A 21,473-nucleotide genomic window follows, 5' to 3' on the forward strand; every position below is an offset into this window, starting at 1 on the left:
AGTGCTTTAGTTAGTATGACCGCCCAGTGAAACAAAGGTCTTAAGCTGAAGTGACTGAACAGGCGATCCATCTGGCAGTGCTTTAGAGATGGCCTGGAGCTGGTGGGGGACCAGCCAGGAGGGAAGACAGAAGGAAGGAACCAAAGAGACAATTTAAACAAAACTCGTTAGGAACTGGTAGTGTATTGGATAAGGTGTGCACAGAAGTCAAAGATCATTTTAAGGCGACAGATTTATAGGACTGGGGTCACTTCTTGTTTTGGAAGTGGGTGGGCTGGTAGGGAGTAATCATAGGAGAAGATGCTGAATTCCCTCCTACATCCATTGAATTTCAGACATTGGGAGCATAGCAAAGTATTATGCACCACCAGCAGCCAAAATCTTTAGGTCAAGTGAGTAGGTGAAAGGTCAGCCCTACAGGGATGAGTGTGTGTGGTGTGGAGACAGTAACTGAAATCTAGGGAGGCAGTTCTTGAAGTTCTGTGTGTAGAGGAAGAATGAGCCAGGGCCTGAGCTCTGGGGTAGGAGGCTGGGAGGAAGTTACAAGTGGAGACACCAATAGAATCATAAGAAAAGAATAAAGAGAAGACGGTTTCTGGGAGGAGGGTTGAGTGACAGAGGATGGGCTACCTGGACCACTCAGAGAGGGGACTGCTGGCCCCAGCAGTGCTGTCTTAGGGGAACAAATGGGTACAGAAATCAGTTTGGGGGATTCAGGAAAGAATGAGACTGAAGACATGGGAGGAGTAGATGCTCAAACTCGTGTGACTGGGAGGCACCCACCCAGTCCTGGGGGACAGTGCATGGGGCTGTGCACAACCACATGAAAGCTATCGCCAGAGCAACCACAGAGGTAAGTGCCTGCCTTTTCTTTCTCCTGTCCTATAGGTGAAGTGCCGAGATCAAGACTTTCATTCAGGAACCTTTGGTGGTATCCTCCATGAACCAATGGCTGACTTGGTTGCTCTTCTTGGTAATGTCTTATTTCATTTCACTTAAAAAAAAAAGATTTATTTATTAATTTGAGGGTTGGGATAGAGGCAGAGGAAGAGGGAGAGAGGATCTCAAGCAGACTCCCTGCTGAGTGTGGAGCCTGACATGGGCTTGGGGCTCCATCTCTTGACCCTGAGATCATGACCTGAGCTGAAACCACAATTCGGATGCTTACCTAATTGAACCACCCAGGCGCCCCTTCATTTCACTTTTTAAGCATCATGGAACCTACTAGAATGCATTTCTGTTTGACTCCATGCCACTCTCTTCCCTTGGCCTCCAAGCCAGTTCTGAATAAGGATGGAGTAGAAGAAAAATCATAGTCTTAGCTTTCCCTCCTTTGGCTAAATGTTCCTTAGGTTTATTAGGTCCACGTTACGTTTGCTGATGGACCGAAGCTCTTCCTCAGTCCACCCCCATTTTCTTTTACTGGGTATTGTGATCTGGCCATACTCGGGGGCAGAGAGAGCCCTCTGGGGAAGCATCTGGAAGAAGCATCTGAAGCAAAGGCTCCAGCACCATTTGGCTTCTGTTTCCAGTTCTGTGGCCTCAAGTGGCACAGAGAGGCCATCGGTTTGCTCGTCTCTGTCTGCTCCTCACCTTCTGTGGTGTGCCCGGAGTTCACAGGCAGAAGTCATGTGTACGTGTATGCTTTTCTAGAGAGCCAGTTTGCCCACCCTGACCACCTCGATTCATCTTGTAGCTCTTGCTCGCATTTAGGCTGGATCCCGGGAGTGAAGGAAGCTGCGTCTTTGGGAGCCTCACTTGGAGGAGCCCCTTTTACAGTCCTGGCAGGGACCCTGCACTTTTATGTTCATCATTTGGTGTTCTTTTTTTTTTTTTTTTTTTTTTTAAAGGCTCTCAGGGAAGCTTCAGCCCCACAATACTTGGATCTGTCTCCTTGGCATAAAGGGTACCTTTATGCAAATTTTACCACATGTCCCTTTGGGGCAGACAGTGCCAAAAAAGGGCATCTATTAGCAAAAGTCTCTTGTCTTTCTGTGTTGACACAGCTTTACCCCTGCCCCACTCGCTTGCATCCCTTTGGCCTTGGCAGTCTCTGACGGGGCAACTGGGCCACCTGTTGGGAGCTGTCCTCAGGGTCTTCAGGACCATCTTTAGTTGTAGAGCTTTGTGCTCCTTCATTCTCCAAAGTGAATAATGAAATCTGTGTGTCTACCTGTCATGTGTGATCTAACTCTGCAATCTATCTTTCATTTATCTCCCATCTGCCTATTCTTTCCATCTACTTATCTACCATCAATTTCTTCCTTTGTGGCCTTCTAGTTTTCCTAAAATATAATTCTTGGGCGATATTTCCCATACTGGACAATTTCAAATGGAATAAATCCATTTTCCTTCAAAGTGTTTAAAATGTTTCCAAAAGAATTCAGATAGCATACAACTCAATATTTTGAGGAGGAGGGAAAGGGTTATGTTTCTGTTTTATCAGAACTAATTTTCTCTTCCCTAGGAATGGCATCATCAGATGTTTATGGTACATTTCAATCTCCCCCCAGTAATGATTGCTGCGTTACATTCTCTTAGATGGTACGGTTTCACCCAGGCATGGAATTCCACTTAGTCCTGCAAATGCATATGGCTCTGCTAGGAAAAATCAGATTGGAATCATGAACAGAATGAAAAGCATATGGTTTCACTTTCTTTAATTTTTGAGACAAATCAAATAATCCATAACAAAGTGATTCTGGATTGGATCATCTATGTGGCTTTCATATGCTTTGTACAAAGACCTAAGGGCATGGGGTTGAGCTTCGGCACTGATGACAGGCAGTAGCGTCTTGGCTCCTGTGCCTTCCATCAGGGCCACTGCAGGTTAGGGTGTCCTGGGAGAGCTGGGCCTGTCGGGTTCTCCTCCTGCATACTGGCAGGTGCCCTAAACATTAGTCAGGGAGCCTCCTGCTGCTGTGTGACCTTGTGCAACTTCCCAATCTCTCTGTCCCCTATTTCTCATGTGTAGATCCTGATAGCCAGGGTCACTAATAGGTTATACATGTTTATTGAGTGCCAACCGTGTGAAAGGCGCGGGAGTCTCCAACCGGGAGACACAGGGTGATGGTGGGGGTGCAGATACCCAGTTTGCACAGAGCCCTCAGCTCCTGGGCTTTTCTCTTTGAGGACATTCACCTTCCCTGAATGCTCCTAAAATCCACAAAGCAGGATTTGGGCCTGCTTTGATGGCCCCAAAGATTACTGGGCCCAGGGCACTCTTCTAAGCACCAACTACACCATAGTATTAAAATGTTAAATTCTGAGAGGACTCCTGGGGATCAGGATTACATTTGCTTCCTGTGTGCAGTTTTCAAAGGCACCACCCTCTGGGCCTCCTGTGCATTTCCGGGCTGGGCTCCTGGCCGAGGAGGAGGGGGAGAGAGAGGAGGAGGGGGAGGCGGCGGCAGCAGTGGCCTGGTTCAGGGGATCATGATTTCAAGTGGGAAATGAGGAGGGGGGTGGGGAGATGAACTCCTTCAGCAACATCCTGTTTTTTTGGGAATGCATTCAGTGTTGAAAAACCCTGGCAAAGAAGTAACAAGAACAGGGTGTGTAAGGCAGAGGCCTGGCCAGCACGCCGGGCGCTTTCCCACCACCGGGTCCTGCGGTGACCTCTCACAGCCCTCCCTGGAGCAACCCCTGCTGGCGGGTGGAAGGGGCAGGGAGAGGAGGATGTGCTCTCCCCTGCTCTGGGGACACGCATCTGCTGGCACTCTTTGCAGCCCGCAACTGGGAGGGCTGCCCTGCGCCCTAAGGAGACAGGATCCTGATGCGACTCCATCCTGAGCCCCGGCCGGGCCAGTTGTGCTGGAGAGGTGCAGTGAGTGTGTAGAAAGGCCACTCTGCTCAGACCCCAGCTTCACTTGCTAACGACCTCTGCCCTCCCACCCCCCACGGCAATACCTGCAGGGCCAGCTTGAATGATAGAGAAAATGTCTAGTCCTGGGTCGGGACATGGATGCTGAGCATCCTGGCTGCCAAAGTATTTCAGGTCTTACTGGTTGCCAACCTTGACCCTCCCAACACTCTCTTCCCACCGCCAAGGCTGCACAGACCCTCTCACACCACCTCTGGGGCCCAGCCATGCTGCTGCGCTGGCTTTCCAGTGCCCCTGCCCCTGCTTGCAGACCCCCAGCTGTTTCTTTACCCTGGGTCTGTTCCAGCCGCATCACCAGCAGGGGCTGCGTCTCACCCGCGTTTGCAGCTCTGTTCTCGCATCTGAGAATGTCAGCAGAAGTCGAGGGACAGGCACTTGAGGGAACACTCAGTGATGATATTACTGGTGGCGCTTTTATGTTTGGTTTGGATTTTGCTGAGGTCACGGAGGGTGGACTGCAAAGCACTGACAGTCAGGCCCAGCCATTGGCACCCAACTTATTTTTTGACTTGAATTTTACAATGGGTTTGTAGCATCTATTTACTATATTCTACACTTGTTTGGGCTAAATGCAGAGAATTCCATAGCTCAGTACTGCAGGGAGGCTTGTACCTGCACAATGTGGTTGTAGACTTTTGGCTGATTTATGGGGGGCAGGGGTAGGGGCTAGGGAGGCCATGTTTAAGCCAGAACAGTAAAAACTTCCCTTCTCATTTTGCTGCCTCAGCACCTCAAAACTTGAGGTTTCGCTTTCTGGGATCATCTCAAAGTTCTGGGACACCCAGTATATACTGCCATTCCTGTTGGTTCTGGAAGGGTGGTTACTTTGGATCCTGTTGGGTCTACACGGAGAGCCAAACTACCTACTGGTCAGCCCAGGGAGAGTCACATTTGTCATTTAGCCTGTGCACCAAGAGATGGCGCTGTTGCTGATGAAAGTGGGGTCTTCAGGACTGTTCAGGTCCCCAGGGTTCATCAGGTGCCTTGACCACAGCAGGTTCCAGTAATGAGGGGGCACAGCTGGATTCTCCCAGAGCCTGCGACCCGGGGCTTTGTAATTGTTCGCTGTGAGACCAAGATTTGAAAACATGGTGGTTCATGATGGTTTTTTGACATTGTCAAGTTATAGTCCCATTAAGAATGTGGAGCATAGGGCACCTGGGTGGCTCAGTGGTTGAGCGTCTGCCTTCGGCTCAGGTCATGATCTCAGGGCCCTGGGACTGAGTCCTACATTGGGCTCCCCGTAGGGAGCCTGCTTCTCCCTCTGCCTGTGTCTCTCTGCCTCTCTCTGTATCTGTCATGAGTAAATAAGTAAAATCTTAAAAAAAAATAAAATAAAAGAATGTGGAGCATATTTTTTATGAAGTGTCTTTACTTGAATGAAAGGCCCCAGGTGGCCTGAGGATGAATTTAGATGCCCTGGATACATTTTTCACCATTTCTGCTAGTCTCTTTCCTACTTTGATAAGTATGTTCTGAAGGTAGTGAGCAATATTCTACTTCTGCTTCTACTTCCTCTGTAGATATTTGATGATTTCACCCCCACTTCTATTAATCCCCAAACTCCTTCCTAAATAACGGACTAGAATATCTGCTTATTCACTCTGAAGGCATTTGTGGTCATGATGTAGGCCTCCTAGACTAGACCTCAAGATATTATGCTTTTGATCAAAGGTGAGTCTCTATCCTATGATAGTGTGTGTAGGGGAGAGAAGCTGAGAAGGAATGAGGATTTTTGGTTCCTCAGGAATGTCTGTATAGGCCTATACATACGTATTTAAGATTTTTAATAGTGAACATACATTGCATCTTAACTCAGGATAAAGCAAAATTTCAGAAAGAACCTATTTTGTGATACAGAAGGTGTAATTGAGAACTGGTGTAATGCAGGTAAGCCATCGCCTATGACCTTGTGTTTCCATCTTTCCGTTGATGAGGTGGACAGTAAAATGGATCTGCCTCAGCCTCAGCCTGTGTGGGGACCAGCTGCTTCCTCCAGCCATCCCCCTGGAGATGTGAGTGGTGCCAGTGGCTCCGCGAGGGGGACCAGGGCCAGTCACGAGGCCCACTGCGGCCCCTGGTCCTGCTCCAGGCCCAGAACATCCACTCACTCGTACCTTCTACCTGGCTTTGGTTGCAGGGAGCCTTGTGGACTCATCCGGTCATATTCTGATCCCTGGAATCTATGACCAAGTGGCTCCTCTTACTGAAGAGGAGAGAAAACTGTACAAAGCCATAGATCTGGACCTAGAAGAATACCGGAACAGTAGCCGGGTTGAGAGATTTCTGTTTGACACCAAGGTATGGTCCCAGGTTGATGGCTAATGTGAAAGAGGAAAGGCAGTAATAAATCCTATTTTTCCAGTTCCTGATTTACTGTGGGAGGCTCACCTGCACATTTCAGAACTGAAAGCAGATGTGAATTCTGAGGCAGATTTGTCCTTTCACAGCCACTTATTTCCCTCAGGTCTAGAGCAACCCAGACTTTATCTGGGGTCCAACTGGCCTCAGGTGCATAGCCTTGGGGCAATCCCTCATTTCACATACACGTTTTCCGGGGTTTCTTAGACTCAATCCCAGCTATCTCTGCTTCCTATCTCCTTAAAGGCTGAGAACAATCTGAGATTATTCCAGCCCAAAACCCTTAATTGTTCATTTTAATAGAATTAAGAGCCTTAGGGACTAATCTGTACATTGCTACATCACTGCCTCAGGGTAGTCAGGAAACCACAGCCCAAAGCCATTCATTTCTCGCAAATTTGGATGTTTTCTTTCTCCTTCTTCTTCTTGTTTTTACAACCTTTGCCTGCTATGGTGAAGGATGGTTGTGGCTGGTTCTGGACGGGGCTGCCAGGAGAGGGAGAACCAGGTGGAACAGAGGCAGTGGAGTTTATTATGGTGAAGTGTATCCCTTCCCCCGGACCATAAGCAGAGTTCTTTGCAGCCTTCTGAAAAAGAAAATGCATTTACTATGCAACTGAGTGTCGTAGTGATTGGGGACAGAAATTTATAATCAAGCCTCAAATTCTGAAAGCTCCTTTGCCATCTATTAACTTCAGAGCTTGGGTGAGGAGGGGCCTGCATCAGTGGAGCAGGTTGGTTGGAGGTGGGGAGGGGACAGCAGAGGGTCTCAGGGCCGGAGGGGAAAGACTGCCTGTGTTATGGGTCCAGGCGTGTCTAAGGAAGGTGATAATTAACTTGTCATGAACGCTGGCGGAGATTTACAGGAGTCGGTGATGCAAGCAATACAATTCAAAGAGTTTTAATCAAACATTCTTTTGTATAGTAAAATAATTTTATTTTAATTCAGGAGGAAATTCTAATGCACCTATGGAGATACCCGTCTCTTTCAATCCATGGGATTGAGGGTGCGTTTGATGAGCCCGGAGCTAAGACAGTCATCCCTGGCCAAGTTATAGGAAAATTTTCAATCCGTCTGGTCCCTCACATGAATACATCTGTGGTGGAAAAACAGGTAACAAATGTGCATTGTTCTTCCTACGGCACCATTTCTGAGCGTCACATCCCACAGTGTAGCGAGCTATTCAGTTGTTAGTGCTGAAGTATCATTTCCCCCCCAATATAACTGGAACAGATGTCAAGAAACCAATATAATTTTTGTTCAGTAAAAATCTCTTTCTGCAATTATACGCAATTACAGTAGTCAGATAAATAACCATTTGAGGTTGGAGTGATGGGAAGTATTTTTACATTAAACAGTTGAAATAAAGGCAAGATTGGTTTACACACAGATGGAGAAGCTGACTGCCTATGGCCGCATGGAGCTGGAAAAGCTCAAACCCATAGTTAGTTTGCCCTTGTTGTCTGAAATCAACACTCTGAAAGCAGCTGTTTTAATGAAAATGTTATCTGGAAGGAGTTACGTGTCTAAATTATCAACCTGTTGTCAGTTTACCTCAAGTTCAACAGAAAGAAGGCTCTGAATGAGCTCCAGGAATGCCTCATTCCAAATCTCTACAACCCCTTGACCTCCTTTATTGTCTTCTTAGCACTAATTACATCTTAAAATGCCCTCCTTCCCTATCTCAGTCCCTGTTTTTCTCCCTCCCTTCCCCTGTTTTGGATGCATCGTTTCTGTTTCTCAAAACATGGGTTCCATCAGGGCAGCCCCCTTGGTCTTGCTCACAGCTGTGTTCTCACACCTAGAACTGTTCCTGCCAACATGACAGGAATTCAACCAGTGTTTGTCAATGGAATGAATGGGAGGAACGTTTCAGAGTGTGAGGAGTTTTTCTTGGGAGGATTTCCATGGTAGCCACTGGCCTGGAGCCCAGGGGACAGAGGAGGATGCTGACAAAAGGCTCCTTTATAGCTTAGCCTGGCATCACCGCCCCTCCCCCTTTGCAGGAATTTCCAAATGCCTAATGTTCCGAAAATAGTCATTAAGGTCCTGACAAGTCCGAAAAGAGGGATATCCAAATTGAGAAGTTACATTGTGTTTCACAATGACCACGCATTAATCGTCTGACACTGTGGTCAGAATGGGGCGGGCGCAGGGTTGAGGATTGGAGGGTCCCTGGGTAGAAGGGGCATGGGACCAGGGTTTCTTTCCCTGCTGAAGGCCTCAATCCCAGAGCCCCTGCTCACTCTGTCCATCCTCTGTGAGGACGAGGGTAAAATCACAACACTTGGACCTATTGAGCTGGGATTTCAGTTTCTTGATGAAAGATTGCTGCATATTCACTGCATGAGAGAATAACTTGAAATTTTCTCTTACAACTGAAAATGTTCCTTTTCAGGTGAAGCAGCATCTTGAACACGTATTCTCCAAAAGAAATAGTTCCAACCAGATGGCTGTTTCTATGATGCTAGGACTACAGCCATGGATTGCAAATATTAAAGATAATCAGTATCTTGCGGCAAAAAGAGCCATCAAAACAGGTTAGACTTGTGATACTTGGAGTTGCCAGTTTACAGTGGGACCAGAGCGTGGTGTGTGGTGGGGCAGCGGAGAGGAGAAAGCAGGCACGGTCAGAATTTTCGTTCAGCTCTCCTTTGCCCCTTGGCTGTGTTACTGAATGTCGGCTACACTCCAGGGCTCTTTTTTTTTTTTTTTTTTTTAACCACCAGGGCACTTGATCCACACTGTCTCCTGACCCCCCGACAGCCCTCCCCAGTTGACAAAGTCTGTCTGGAAGAGATTAGGGAATTTGCTGAAGGGCACCCAGCTGGAAGTGGCAAAGCCAGGTTCACGTCTGGAAACCTGAATTTTGGGCAAAATGATGGTCTTGCAAGCCTCTGATACTTATGGAAATGATGGCCAACATATAAAAATGCCCTTTAAAAGGCTCAGCTGGATTTGCATGAAAGTAAAGGAAATCTGGGGTTAAAAATAAAGGAGCTAGGGGTGCTTAGCTGGTGCAGTCATCTGACTCTTGATTTCGGCTCACGTCACGCTCTTGGTTGTGAGATTGAGCCCCGTATCAGGCTCTGGGCTCCCCACTCACTGGGGAGTCTGTTTGAGATTTTCTCCCTCTCTTTCTTCCTCTGCCCCACCCCTCCCATAGGTGCATGTTTTCTCTCTCTCTCTCTCTTAAAAAATCTTATTGGGCAGCCTGGGTAGCTCAGCGGTTTAGTGCCGCCTTTGGCCCAGCGCCTGATCCTGGAGACCCGAGATTGAGTCCCACGTCAGGCTCCCTGCATGGAGACTGCTTCTTCCTCTGCCTGTGTCTCTGCCCCTCTGTGTCTCTCATGAATAAATAAATAAAATCTTTTAAAAAATCTTATTAAAAAAAAGGAGCTAAAATATAATGGAGTGAGAGGCTGACCCTGGGTTGTCCTGTAGGATTTGTTCATCTTGGTCACAAGGAGGTTTGGGTTTTTAGGTCAGCAGAAGGTAGGGAATAGGAAGTGAGACTCACTATTTAAAGCAGGGCATCCCCCAATCACCCTTTATAGCTTAGCCTGGCATCACCTCCCCTCTCCCTTTGCAAGAATTTCCAAATGCCTAATGTGGTTAGGGAGGGGGCTGACCACAGATCCATCCTCACAGGGTTTGGGTCTTTAATCTCCACTCTCCATGTGGTCCAGTTCTGATGCAAACAGCCCCACGGCAGGCCACCTGAGATTTTTCACAGAGAGGCCTCCTGGGGATGCTCATTTTATAAAACTACCAAACACAAAAACTCAATTCCAGCCTATCTGACTCTGAAACCAGTGATGTTTTCAGAGCCACTCTGCTTCCCTGGAGGTAGGGAGGGCAGCATAGCTTTATTTGGAATTTCTTTGGTGGTGCCTATTTTGACTGCATATACTTCAAGGCCTGGGCAGGGTCCTGTTGTTGGTGAGCACAGGACACATCCCTGGGCTCCAACTGCCCAGGCAGGGAGAAGATCTATCCAGGCTCTTTGGCTTCCGCAGCAGGAAGGTGACGCTGCCAATTGCAAAACAGGGGACTCTCTAAAAAGCAGGGGGACTTTCAGAAAAAGCCATGTGGGGAAACACTATGGACTAATGGCACTCTCTCACAGGTGAGGCCTCATGCCGCATCCCTAACAGAGCACAGCTGGAATTGGAGGTCCCCACCACCTAGGAGCACTAACACTTGATCAGGGTTATCTGTACAAAGGACAGCGACATTAAACATTAGAGGACAGGTCTGAGACTTGGAGCCATACTTTTCTACATAATTATTCCTACTACTCCCATTTGTAGCAGTATTTTACCAGTAAAATTTGGTCAAGAAAGGAGGAAGAAAAGTTCTTAGGAAGGTAAATGTAATCCCAGCTGAAGAGTGATGTGTGATTGAAATGTCAAGGTCAACAGTAAAGCCCTGAAATATTCTTGCAGGAATGCACAAGGCACCTTGTGGTTTATTGTGTGTGAAACAAGTTCTTCTAACAAAGCATATCATCTTTACTAACATTCACACCCTAGTCTGTGGATAAATAAGACATGGCATATTACCTTTGTGTCTTCATTTTATTTTGCATTTCCAATCCATCACTGACAACTCATCCTCTCGCCTGGAAGGCTTGAACTCACCACTCCTTAGAACCTAGGATATCCATTACATTTATTTCATGAGATACCTTGACAGTTAAGCACAAACACCACAACATTCAAGTGATAGTTGAATACAGCTGTTTATTTGTATACTGGTTACACCACCAAAGAAATCCCACTTTCCAAATATTTAATTCATGAAGCGACCATAAAAGTAGGTACATAGTCTTGTAATACTCCTGCCAGAAATGCATGACCTCTTCCAACCATGAGAAGATATCAAACAAGCCCAAATGAAGAGACACTTTACAAAGCAACTGATCAGAACTCTTCAAGAAGAGTCAAGGTCATGAAAGACAAGGAGAAACTGAGAAACTTTCACAGACCAGAGGAGAGTTAGAAGTGACAATATGCAGTGCAGGATTCTGGATTGGGTCCTGGAATGGAAAAAGGGAAGCACTGGTGAAATTCAGATAAGGTCTGAATCTAGTTAATAATATTTTTCCAGTGTTAACTTTCTTTTCTTTAAGATTGTACGATAATTACGTAAGATGTTAACATTACAGAAAGTAAAGTAAGGAACATATGGGAGCTTTCTCTGTACTATTTTTGCAACTTTTCTATAAAATCTACAATTCAAAATATAAATTTTATTTAAAAAGGTTTTTTTTTTGAAGTGGGTAATTATAAAGAATGCAACCATGGTTTTCTTCGTGACTCTATTGTCTTCAGAATATAAACTGCATGCTATCAAGAAGCTTACCTACCCCAGACACCGAAGAAGTTAATGATTAAATAAAAACGAAAAAGGGAAAGATAAAGCCAACACTACACTTGAGAAGATTATGAGGGGTGGTCTTGTCATTATTTTATTCAAATGCATTCTTTCCCTGTGCTTCAGTGTTTGGAACAGAGCCAGACATGATCCGGGATGGATCAACCATACCAATTGCCAAAATATTCCAGGATTCCATCCAAAAGAGTGTGATGATGCTCCCGCTGGGTGCTGTGGATGATGGGGAGCACTCTCAGAAGGAGAAAATCAACAGGTTAGTGGATTCCTGTCAGGGGCCGATTCTTCACTGCTCAAAAGCCAGGTCTCCACCTGCTATATATTTTAGATTGCATTCACATCACCAAATCTTCCTATTTACGTTGTAGGCGACTTTCCCCCATCACCTGAACCGAAGTAACTGTGTTTCTCTTTATTTCTTCCTTTGTTAGGTGGAACTACATAGAGGGATCCAAATTATTTGCTGCCTTTTTCCTAGAGATGGCTAAGCTGCGTTAATAATGATGAACCTTCCAGCTTAAATCTGACCTGACAGATACCTTCTTCTGCACACCTGGACAGGAACAGAATCTAAGTAACCAGAGAATTTCAGTCTGGGAAATAATGCTTTCCTTCCCATTTAAAATGTCTTAGGACATTTGGACCAGAAATAAAATATCTTAAAGGCACAGACATTGGGAATGGTATACTGTCCCCATGGCACACCTTTCTAAAGTCACCGCTACCTGCAACATCTCCCCCAGTTTGGCTCCAGGAGCCCCAGGATTGGACTCACTCTTTCCTTGGAGCACAAGGACATTCCTCCATTAGACTCTCCCTGGCAATTTGATAGGTCTGATCACACCAGTGTGCTTTTAGGTTCTGAGGTGCTCATGGCACATCATCATTCTGTACAGTGTTTATATCAACCTTGCTTTTACCACACATTTCATTTATTAGTAAAACTGTTGGTTCCACCACTGGCTACCATGATTTCCCTGTGGGTTCATTTGTAGAGGAGTAACTAAAGCATGATGTCACATTAACCTCTTGCTTCCCCTTCATTTATTTTGCCTGCTTCTTGGAAAGTTCTGAAACAGAAATGATCAGTAGTTGTGTCCTTATGCCACTTGGGATTCAATGTGTGAAGATGAGTACTTTTTCTATTCCAAGGTTCTTTACCTTTTCTGGGATTGATGCCAACCAACCACCGCTCCCGCACCCTATTCTTTGTAACCCACCGCTGAAGCCCCCCCCCATCTGTGCATATGTAAAGTCACCACTGCAGAATCAGTCCTGATAGAATTTCTCTCACCCTGTTGGAATTTTACTTCAGTGACTACATCTAAATTGCTCAAAGCTTTTAATAGCATCAGTTTTAGATGGAGAACGAATCTAATCAGCCCTGACATCAGTAACACATTCTAAATTTAAAGCCATCAGCTAATGCTGCATTCAGTAATCATTTTAGTTAACCATCTTGTTTGGCTTGATTGCATTTGATGGTGTAAACAAACAAACAGAAAGAATATAATTTTTCTCCAGTTGAGTGTATGTAAACAAATCAATTTAATCTTTATAAATTCATTATTTAAATCACATTAATGGAGAAGGATTTAAGAGTTTATTAAAAGATGTTTCTCTTATGATTCCAAATAAAATCAAAGTGTAACACATTTAATCTCTTCCTGGGTTCTTGAAACATCAGTTTTAAAATTTGCAACACCACATCCAAAAGGGCTGCATTATAGGGCCAGCGATTCAGCTTTACCCTGAGTCTCATCACAGCAATGGACTTGGATGAGGTGTGAGTCTGGAGGTATCCATGAGTGACCTGCTTTCTCTCTGATGCTAGAAAACATCAATTCCTGTTTCTTGAGTATTGGCAGGTGTTTGATACTTTGTTATGCTTGGTTCATGCTTGCCACATTATGTTGAATCATGTGATGTTTGGATCTTGTGGGACCTACCTGACGTATTCCGTAGAGTTCCCAAGAATTAATTGTAAGAGGTTTATGATGCCAATTTATATTCTTAAAAGGGTGTTCATTAGTGAAATGAACAAAAACTGGCTGTATTGTAAGCACTTCTGTGATGGTGTGGGCCACAGTGCAAGAACCTCGCTGGCCATACATGTTCTCTGCACTTGCAGCTGGAGCAGGGCAGTGGCCAGGACACTTAGAGGACTTGATGTGGCTCTCTTCTCCCTCCATTTGTTCACTTCACAGCCTTTTCTCAGTCTTTATGTTAGCAAGATGCCCGCGACTGCCAGCACAGCCCCTTTCCTAAGAACTGGACCCCCTACCCTCCTGCATAGTTCCTATCTGAAATTGGACGCATCTCAAATGGAAACAAGTCTTATTCATCCTCCCAAACCTGTTTCACCTCCAGTGTTCCTGGACCATTGGAATCCTGACTGTTCTCTGACATTTCCCCTCTTTCAAATCCAGTTCAGTATCTAAACCTGTTGACTCCATTTCCACTGTCACTTCCCACAGCCTGAAGGCCAAATCCTAACTTCTGCTGGGTTATTGCAAAGCCCCTCCCGAACCTCTTTGCATAAATGCAGCCCTCTCCCACAGAAGTGTTACACTGCAGTATGCACACCCCAGCAAAGTGCACTGCACATAGATGTTCCATGTTGCTTGCTGAAATCTTCCTTTTGAATCTGTAGCTACATTTTTGAGTATCCTCTAGCAGGCCTGCTGTGCCCTGTACAGACCTCTATCTTTATGCTCTTCCTCTCAGGCTCTTCCTAGTTGAAATTGTCTTGGGAATAGCCAGTGCTGGGGAAAAGCACATTAGGATGTCACATTGAGGCGCCACTGACTGATAATGGTTCACTCATGTGTATCCTGCTGGGCAGCACTTGTGTCTTCACGAGGATCATGCTTTAATTCAGAGGCCACAAAACAGCAGTCTGTGAGTTCCAGGCGCCATTTACCCTGTTTCATGTGGCCTTCACAATGTCCTACATACTTCTGAATTGGATGCCAGCATTTCGAAATTAGTAGACTGATTTATACAAAAAATTTCTCTTGAGCAACCACAAGATTGGGCCACACTGAGCTGCTGTTCACGCAGGTTGGCGAACACACTGAGCTGAGAGGTGGTGCTAAGCACAGTGCCTGGCCCATAATATGCACTCAACAAATTTCTAAGATATGGAAAAGAAGGAAGCTCACAAAAGATGATGATGCTATTCAATGTGGTTTTTTACTTCTACTGATAGCTCCTTTCACTTAAAAAAATACCTCAAATGCCATTTTATGATAGGGCCAAGTGACTTTTAAATACCATACTATTTTAAATATCTAGCTTAAAATGTATTCAACATCATCTAGCTTTTGTCTTTTAATCTTTTTTGTCTTAAGATGTAATATTAATTATGTAATAGCTAAAGAATTAAACAATGATTTGAGGTCTTGATTATATAAGATGAAATATTTGTTTCTGTAATGATGTATTTATGTCCGATCTAATGTAGTTATCAGCCTTAAATACCCATGCCTTTCATGACAAGCAGTAAAACTTAAACCAAATATGTGCCTAATCCTTGCACATATTATTTTTGTTCTTCCACTGGCCAACTCTAACATCCACATTCTATTTTGTAGAGCTTGTGACATTCAAGAAAGATAATCTTCCTCTTTAGTACATTAAAAAGAACTTTCCTCTTTAGGAAGCAAGCTCTGGGAGGCAGAAACTGGGTTGGGTACAGTCTATGTTTTGCTCAGCTGCCCAAAGGCACAAACAATTGATGACGTACCAAGAGAAATACAAGAGATTTCCTAGAGAAAAGTGATGCATTCTTTCTTTTCTAGCATGATGTGGAAGAAAATGGCTGGTAGGTGTAATGACTATAATTTCTTAACAGTTATGATAAGTAAATGCTTCTGAGCTTTTTTAGCTTGGATAAATTGAACAGAAAAAAATGTTCATTACATGGAAAAATTTTATTTAAAAACATTATGCTAGTATAATTTCTTACCCAGAATGAAAAAAAGATGTCAGAAAAATTATGCCTTTGACTATGATAGAAAATGTGAAGTTTGAAGTCAATCTCACCTCCCACATTAAAATTCAACCGAAACAGCATTCAAAGAGAATGTAGACTTAAAATTCTAGCGTGGGTGGTTAAGTGTTTGTAGCACATTCTGACTGTTCTTGTAGGTAGGCATTTCAATGTAATGGCAGAACATATTAATTTGAAGGAAATTAGAACTTTAAATGACACTTAAATTAATTACTCATCAAAATTGATAGTCACCAAAAATGACCAATGCTTTCTCTCAAATTTTAAATAATTATAAGCAAATAAAAGAGGTCATAAAAACTTTATTTAAAACTCCACTCAGAGAACCAGAAAACAGGGAATCCTAGGTGGTTCATTAAGTTAAGCATCTGCCTTCAGCTCAGGTCATGATCTCCTGCAGAGGGCTCCCTGCTCAGCAGGGAGCCTGCTTCTCCCTCTCCCTCTGCCCCTCCCTGCCGCTCATGTTCTTGCTTGCTCTCTCTCCTAAATAGATAAAAATAGATAAATAAATAAATAAACTTAAAAAAAAAAAAAAAAAAGAACCAGAAAGCAGAGCTCAGGGTTACTACATTAGCCAAAGTGAGGGAAGGGAGGTTCTGGAAAGAGAAGTCACAAAGGGAAACACCAAATTCTGTATACTTTGCCTAAATTGGCAGATGACCTCTGCACCATGCACATGTAGGGCAGATTCAAGCATCCCAGTTAAGGCTGAGGGAACTGAATGAGATTTCGGCTGCCACCATAACAAGAGACACAAAGTATGGAGTAGGAATACAGCCAAAATAACTGCCTGTTAATACTTTGTCAACCACAGAAAACTTCTTCAGAGGAACACAACTGAATCCAGAATATCTACGTTCCTTAAATATCTAGACTACAACTCAAAATTACTAGACATTTAACAAAGAGGAAAACATGACTCCTAATCAAGAGGAAATTACTGACAATTCCAAAATGATTTATATATTGGAATTAGCAGATAAAATGTGAAAGCCGCTATTATAGTTTTGCTCAAAGACGTAAAAGAAAATATGCCTTCATAAGTAAACAAATAGGAAATCTCATCAGAGAAACAGAAAGAACTGAATAGAAATTTTAGAATTAAAGGTACAATATCTGAAATAAAAAAAAAAATCACTAGCCACTTCTAACAAGGGATTGGAGATAACACAGAAGAGAAAATCAGGGAACATAGAAAATAGATTATTCAATCTCAAGATCTGAGAGAAAAAAATGAAAACAAAACAAAAAAGGAGAAAGCCTCAGAGAGTTGTATATATATATTTGACTGGAGTTCAGGAGAATGAGAGAATAGGGAAGAAGAATATTTGGAGAAATAATAACCCCTAATTTTCCAAAGTAGGTGAAATACATAAACTTATAGATGTTAAAAGTTCAGAAAATACCAAGCGGGTTAAGCATGAAGAAAATTACGGCCAGACGCATCGTAATGAAACCACTGAAAGGCAAAAATAAAGAAGAGAAAAATGTGAAAGTAGTGAGAAAAAAAAAAGGCAAATTACATATAAGGAAACATCAAAGGAAGGAAAGATCTGAATGATGTCTGCTCCATCAGAAACAAATGGAGGCTGAAGACATGAGCATTTTTAACAAAATCTCTGTGAGCAGCACATGGGGCTAAGACACTCTTTTTTAACCATTCTGGCAATATCTTCTTTTTAATAGAGTATTAGTCAATAACACTTCATGAAATTATTAATATAATTAGATTAAGGTCTCCCACTTTGTTTTCTGCACTTCATCTGAAAACTCTTTTGGAAATCCTTTATATTGTATGATAAAAGAGAGCAAAATAAAAAATGAGTGCAAAAATACGAGTAAAGTCTGATTATTAGATAAAAGCATTGTATCAGCATTAATTTCTTGATTTTGATAATTGTATTGCTATATAAGAGTCTATCCATGTTCTTAGGGCATGTACACTGACATGTGTAGGGGTAAAAGGGCATCATGTTTGTAATCTATTTTCATATGGTTCTGAAAAAAACATGTATGAAACAATGAAGTAAATATGGTAAAATGTTGATAATTACAGAATCTGGTTGGAGGAAACATGGGAATTTTTTGTACTTTCAAATTTCAAAATAAAACATTATAGAGTAAAAAGAGATGAGGTCAGAAATGAAATGTTCTCTAAATTCTAGTTGAGTGTGAATGATCAGCTTGTATGAAGGCTTTTTTTTTTTTTTTTTTTTTTTTTTTACTTAAGGAAAACAGACACCATCACCAATTTACATGAGTAAAATGAGGTCCCATTGACTTCCTTAAGGTCACATTATGATGTAAAAGTCCTGTTTCAGCAAAATAATGATGAAAATGATAAACTCAGATTTTCTTTCAAGGCTCAAGAAAGATTCTCAGTTGGTTAAGGGTCTTAGGCTCAAGTCATGATTCTGGGATGCGGGGCTGGCTCCCTGCTGAGTGGGGAAGTGGGGAGTCTGCTTCTCCCCCTGCTCTGCTCCTGCCCTGCTTGTGCTCTCTCTACAATTGCTCTCTATCAAATACATAAGATCCTTTATTTTTTATTTTAAAGATGACATGTTAACTAACCCCCCCCAAGGTAATAAAGGTAGAAATCAATCACCCAAAGCCCAACAGGATGCCTAATCCATATGGAGAACTGCACTAGCTACTGTTATTGTTCAGAGAGGTATCACCATGTCACACAGGACCAACACTGTCGAAATAGATATTTCAAAGTTCGTAGGTACTACATTTTCAACTAAATTCTAAGTACTTTTTCAAGCGAACTCTTTGGAGAAAGAATCTAATTACTCATCTTTTACCAGTAATGTTTTCACTCAGTCAATGTTGGTAAATGGTACAAACATAGCATTGACAGGCTAGTCGTCTAAGGAGGCTTTCCCACGTATGTCTCTAGAACTTTTAGTTCACGGTTACCGACCTGGCTTAGGGCAGTAGACTGGCAAGGGCGGCTTCGAGTCTAAGGCTGAACCCCACCGTCACTAGCTGTGTGATCCCGGAGCGGCTGGCTCCTCTAACCTGCAGTATCCGACAGTGGGACAGACAGGAGGATTCACGGGGATTACAATGTGGAACGTGACCCCCGTAACAAGCATGGAAATCACTTTAAAAAATATCTTAAAAGGGTTATCATCACCTAAATGTTTGCATTCTTAAACAGAACAGGGCTGGACTTCACCTTGAGAGAGGATTTGGTTTAGAAAGCCCATCACCACAATGATACGACCAGGACTTTTAAATCCATTTGCTTAAAATGACCTAACTGCCAAAGTTTCAACAGGTGTCCCTGGCACGCGGGAGCTGCACGACCCGACCCTGCGTGGCCTTCCCTGCTGGAAAAATCATGCCTTGGACTAGGATAGAAAATGTGAAGTTTGAAATCATCTCACCCCCCACATCACAATCCAACCAAAACAGCATTCAAAGAGAACGTAGATTTAAAATTCCGAGCCGCCGCGGCCAGGCCGTGCTGGCTTTCCCACCGCCGTGCCGCGCCCTGAACGTTAGTAAAAGCAGCTCGTGCGGGGACATTTTTAACACCGAGGATTTCTCCAGCTTCTCCTGCCACACTGGCGAACCGCCACAGTCAGCATATTGCGCCCCCGTGGCTTCCCAGGGCCTGCGACCCCGAGGGTCCCTCCCGGAGCCGCCCGAGTTTTCCTCCGACGCTGGGGCTGCGCACGCGCCCGGCCCAGCACCCGACCCAGCACCCGACCCCCGGCCCCCGGCCCCCGGGACGAGGGCTGCCGGCCCCGGTCGCTCCCGCACCCCTCGGGCCGTCCTCGGGGCCCACAGCGACGGCGAGCGAACGAGGGGCGGAGTGGGGAGGGGGCAGGACCCGCCGGCAAGTTCCTGCTCCCGCGCCCTCTGGAAATCCCAAGGGGCCCTCCCGGACCGACACCGCGCGCCGTCCACCCTGACACGCATCTCCCCTCGCCGAGATTGACTCCTTCGGCCTTCCGTTTTCCTCTCGGGGGAGGGAGGGACTTCCGGTTTCTCTCCGAGTGGTTTCCGGCAAGAGCTGATGGGCCGAAAAGAAGGCGGCACACGGGTCGGCCGGCCACTCGGGGCAGAAACAGGGAACTCGATGCGCTTTCGCTAAACCAGTTCCGGGACCCTGTTTCTTGGTCGTGGTGTCCGGCGCTCGGGCCACCACGGAGGCGACCTGGGAACCGCCGGAAGTCGCTCGAATGAGAGGCAGGAAGTCCCTCCCCTTCCTCCCAGAGGGAAGACGGTGAGCCGGAGGAGTCAGTCAGAGGGGCGAGCAGGAGCGATTCCGTCGGCAAACAGGTAAGTTATTCTCTGGCCGGGGCGGGGGGTTTGGAGGCGGGGACCGTCCAGCGTCAGCGCAGGGCCTGGGGGCGGTGGCTTGAGGGCCCGGGCCCGGGCTGCTGGGCGCCGGGAGCCCCGCCAAGGCCCTTCGCTCTTCCTCCTCCCCCCCTCCCCCCGCCTCCGCCCCTCCCCGCTCGCCGGTCCCTCCCGACGCCGCCCAGCCTCGCCCGGCACACGCCCGCCGCCCGCGGCCCGGCCGCCGCCCGGCCTCCGCTCCCGCCCTCCTCCCGCTCGCTGCGCGACAGCCTGCGGCGGGGCTCGCGGGCCGGCGGAGCCTCGGCTCCCTCGCGGGCCGGCTGTCAGCACCCCGTCGCGCAGTGGGGGTGCGGGTGAAGCACCTGCCCCAGCCCCAGCCTGGAGCCGCGGCCCCGGCCCCGCCGGGTTACCGTCCGGGCGGTGGTTTCCTCCTCCTCCTCCGCCCGCCTGCTCCCGGGTCACCCCCAGATGCACCGATGCGCCGCTGCTGCCCGCGCCTCCTTCCGTTAAGGACGCGGGAGCCCGGGAGCAGCGCGCCTGCAGGGGAGGGTCCCGCGCCTCGGCCCGGCGGCTCTGGACGCGGGGAGGCCCGGGGCTGCGGCGCGGCGTGCGCGGGCGGCTTCGGCCCGGGGGGAGACCCACCTCTTGCCAGCGCCAGCGCCAGCGCGTCCTGAGCGTGCTCGCCCGCGTCCTCCAGGTCGGGCTGCGGGGGGTGCGTCCAGGAGTGCTGACCCCTGTCGGCGAGCTGAGTTTTGATGGCCCTTCTGTTTCCCTGGGGAGTTGAGGGGCTAGGAAGGGCATCTCGGCAAGGTTAGCATCCCTCCACACACGTGCAGGAGGTCTTTACTTTGCAGGCGATCACAGCCCTCGCGGCGACTGCGCTGTCGGTTTGCCGCCCGTGCCGCTGGATTGAGTCACAGTGTCCCCCGCCGCGCGGTGGCGAGTCCGGTCCAGCGGGAGCACCGCCGAGGGAAGGGCCCTGCCATCGATCGGAACATCATTTCTGATGCATCCTCTGTATGCTTCATTTAGCTCAGCAACCTCGTAGACTAGGATTTAGTTATTCCCTTTTTGCCAATTAAAACTCGGATTAAATACTGCAAACAAAGTTAATGTCAGAATTCAAATCTCAAATGCTTGTTACTCATTCTTCAAGTTTGTTACTCGAGATAACGAACGCCTCTTGGCATGTCTGATACACAGTGTGCAAGGTTCTCTAGGAGCGGATGTCTTCCTGCGTGATCTGCAGGCAGGTGTGATTGTGGCTGATAACACGGTTGCCACTGTGCCTTTGTAAAAACATTTTGGGATAATTTCAGATTTACAGAAAAGCTGCAAGACAGGACAGGGTCCCACCGGTATTCAGCAAGGCGTAGTGACTCCACCTGAGCAAACAGTGGTCCTTGCTTATTTCCACACACCACTCTAGGTGCTGGCGTTAGATTTCAGGATCTGCTTAAGGAGGCAGATACAGAAACAAATACAGTGCCTTTTGCTAAGTG

General features: G+C 46.0%; 3 protein-coding genes across 7 annotated transcripts in view; 2 read left to right on the forward strand and 1 right to left on the reverse strand.

Annotated features, from left to right (window-relative positions):
- Positions 1-13,297, forward strand: part of CNDP1 (carnosine dipeptidase 1) — a 36,208-nt gene extending 22,911 nt beyond the window's left edge. For all 3 annotated transcript variants that reach the window (XM_025997754.2, XM_025997755.2, XM_072758119.1), the window contains exons 7-12: positions 889-973; positions 6,024-6,184; positions 7,194-7,358; positions 8,644-8,785; positions 11,751-11,898; positions 12,074-13,297. In XM_025997754.2, coding sequence (XP_025853539.1) covers positions 889-973; positions 6,024-6,184; positions 7,194-7,358; positions 8,644-8,785; positions 11,751-11,898; positions 12,074-12,140 — 768 coding nt within the window. In that variant the 3' untranslated portion in view covers positions 12,141-13,297. The remainder of the gene's footprint in view (positions 1-888; positions 974-6,023; positions 6,185-7,193; positions 7,359-8,643; positions 8,786-11,750; positions 11,899-12,073) is intronic.
- The window catches only part of LOC140599011 (uncharacterized), a 42,587-nt gene extending 21,705 nt beyond the window's left edge, over positions 1-20,882 (reverse strand). The window contains exons 1-2 of one of the 2 annotated variants that reach the window (XM_072758122.1): positions 20,614-20,851; positions 866-994 (exon numbers count right to left, since the gene is read on the reverse strand). The gene's annotated coding sequence lies outside the window, so the exon portion shown is untranslated. Of the gene's footprint in view, positions 1-865; positions 995-20,613 lie in introns of both variants that reach the window. The other variant, XR_012001588.1, reaches the window with a different exon arrangement.
- The window catches only part of ZNF407 (zinc finger protein 407), a 446,836-nt gene continuing 445,028 nt past the window's right edge, over positions 19,666-21,473 (forward strand). Inside the window, exon 1 of one of the 2 annotated variants that reach the window (XM_025997752.2) lies at positions 19,666-19,953. The gene's annotated coding sequence lies outside the window, so the exon portion shown is untranslated. Of the gene's footprint in view, positions 19,954-20,591; positions 20,669-21,473 lie in introns of those variants that run through there. The other variant, XM_025997753.2, reaches the window with a different exon arrangement.

The sequence above is a fragment of the Vulpes vulpes genome, chromosome 5 (assembly GCF_048418805.1).
Source record: "Vulpes vulpes isolate BD-2025 chromosome 5, VulVul3, whole genome shotgun sequence".
Classification (NCBI taxonomy): domain Eukaryota; kingdom Metazoa; phylum Chordata; class Mammalia; order Carnivora; family Canidae; genus Vulpes; species Vulpes vulpes.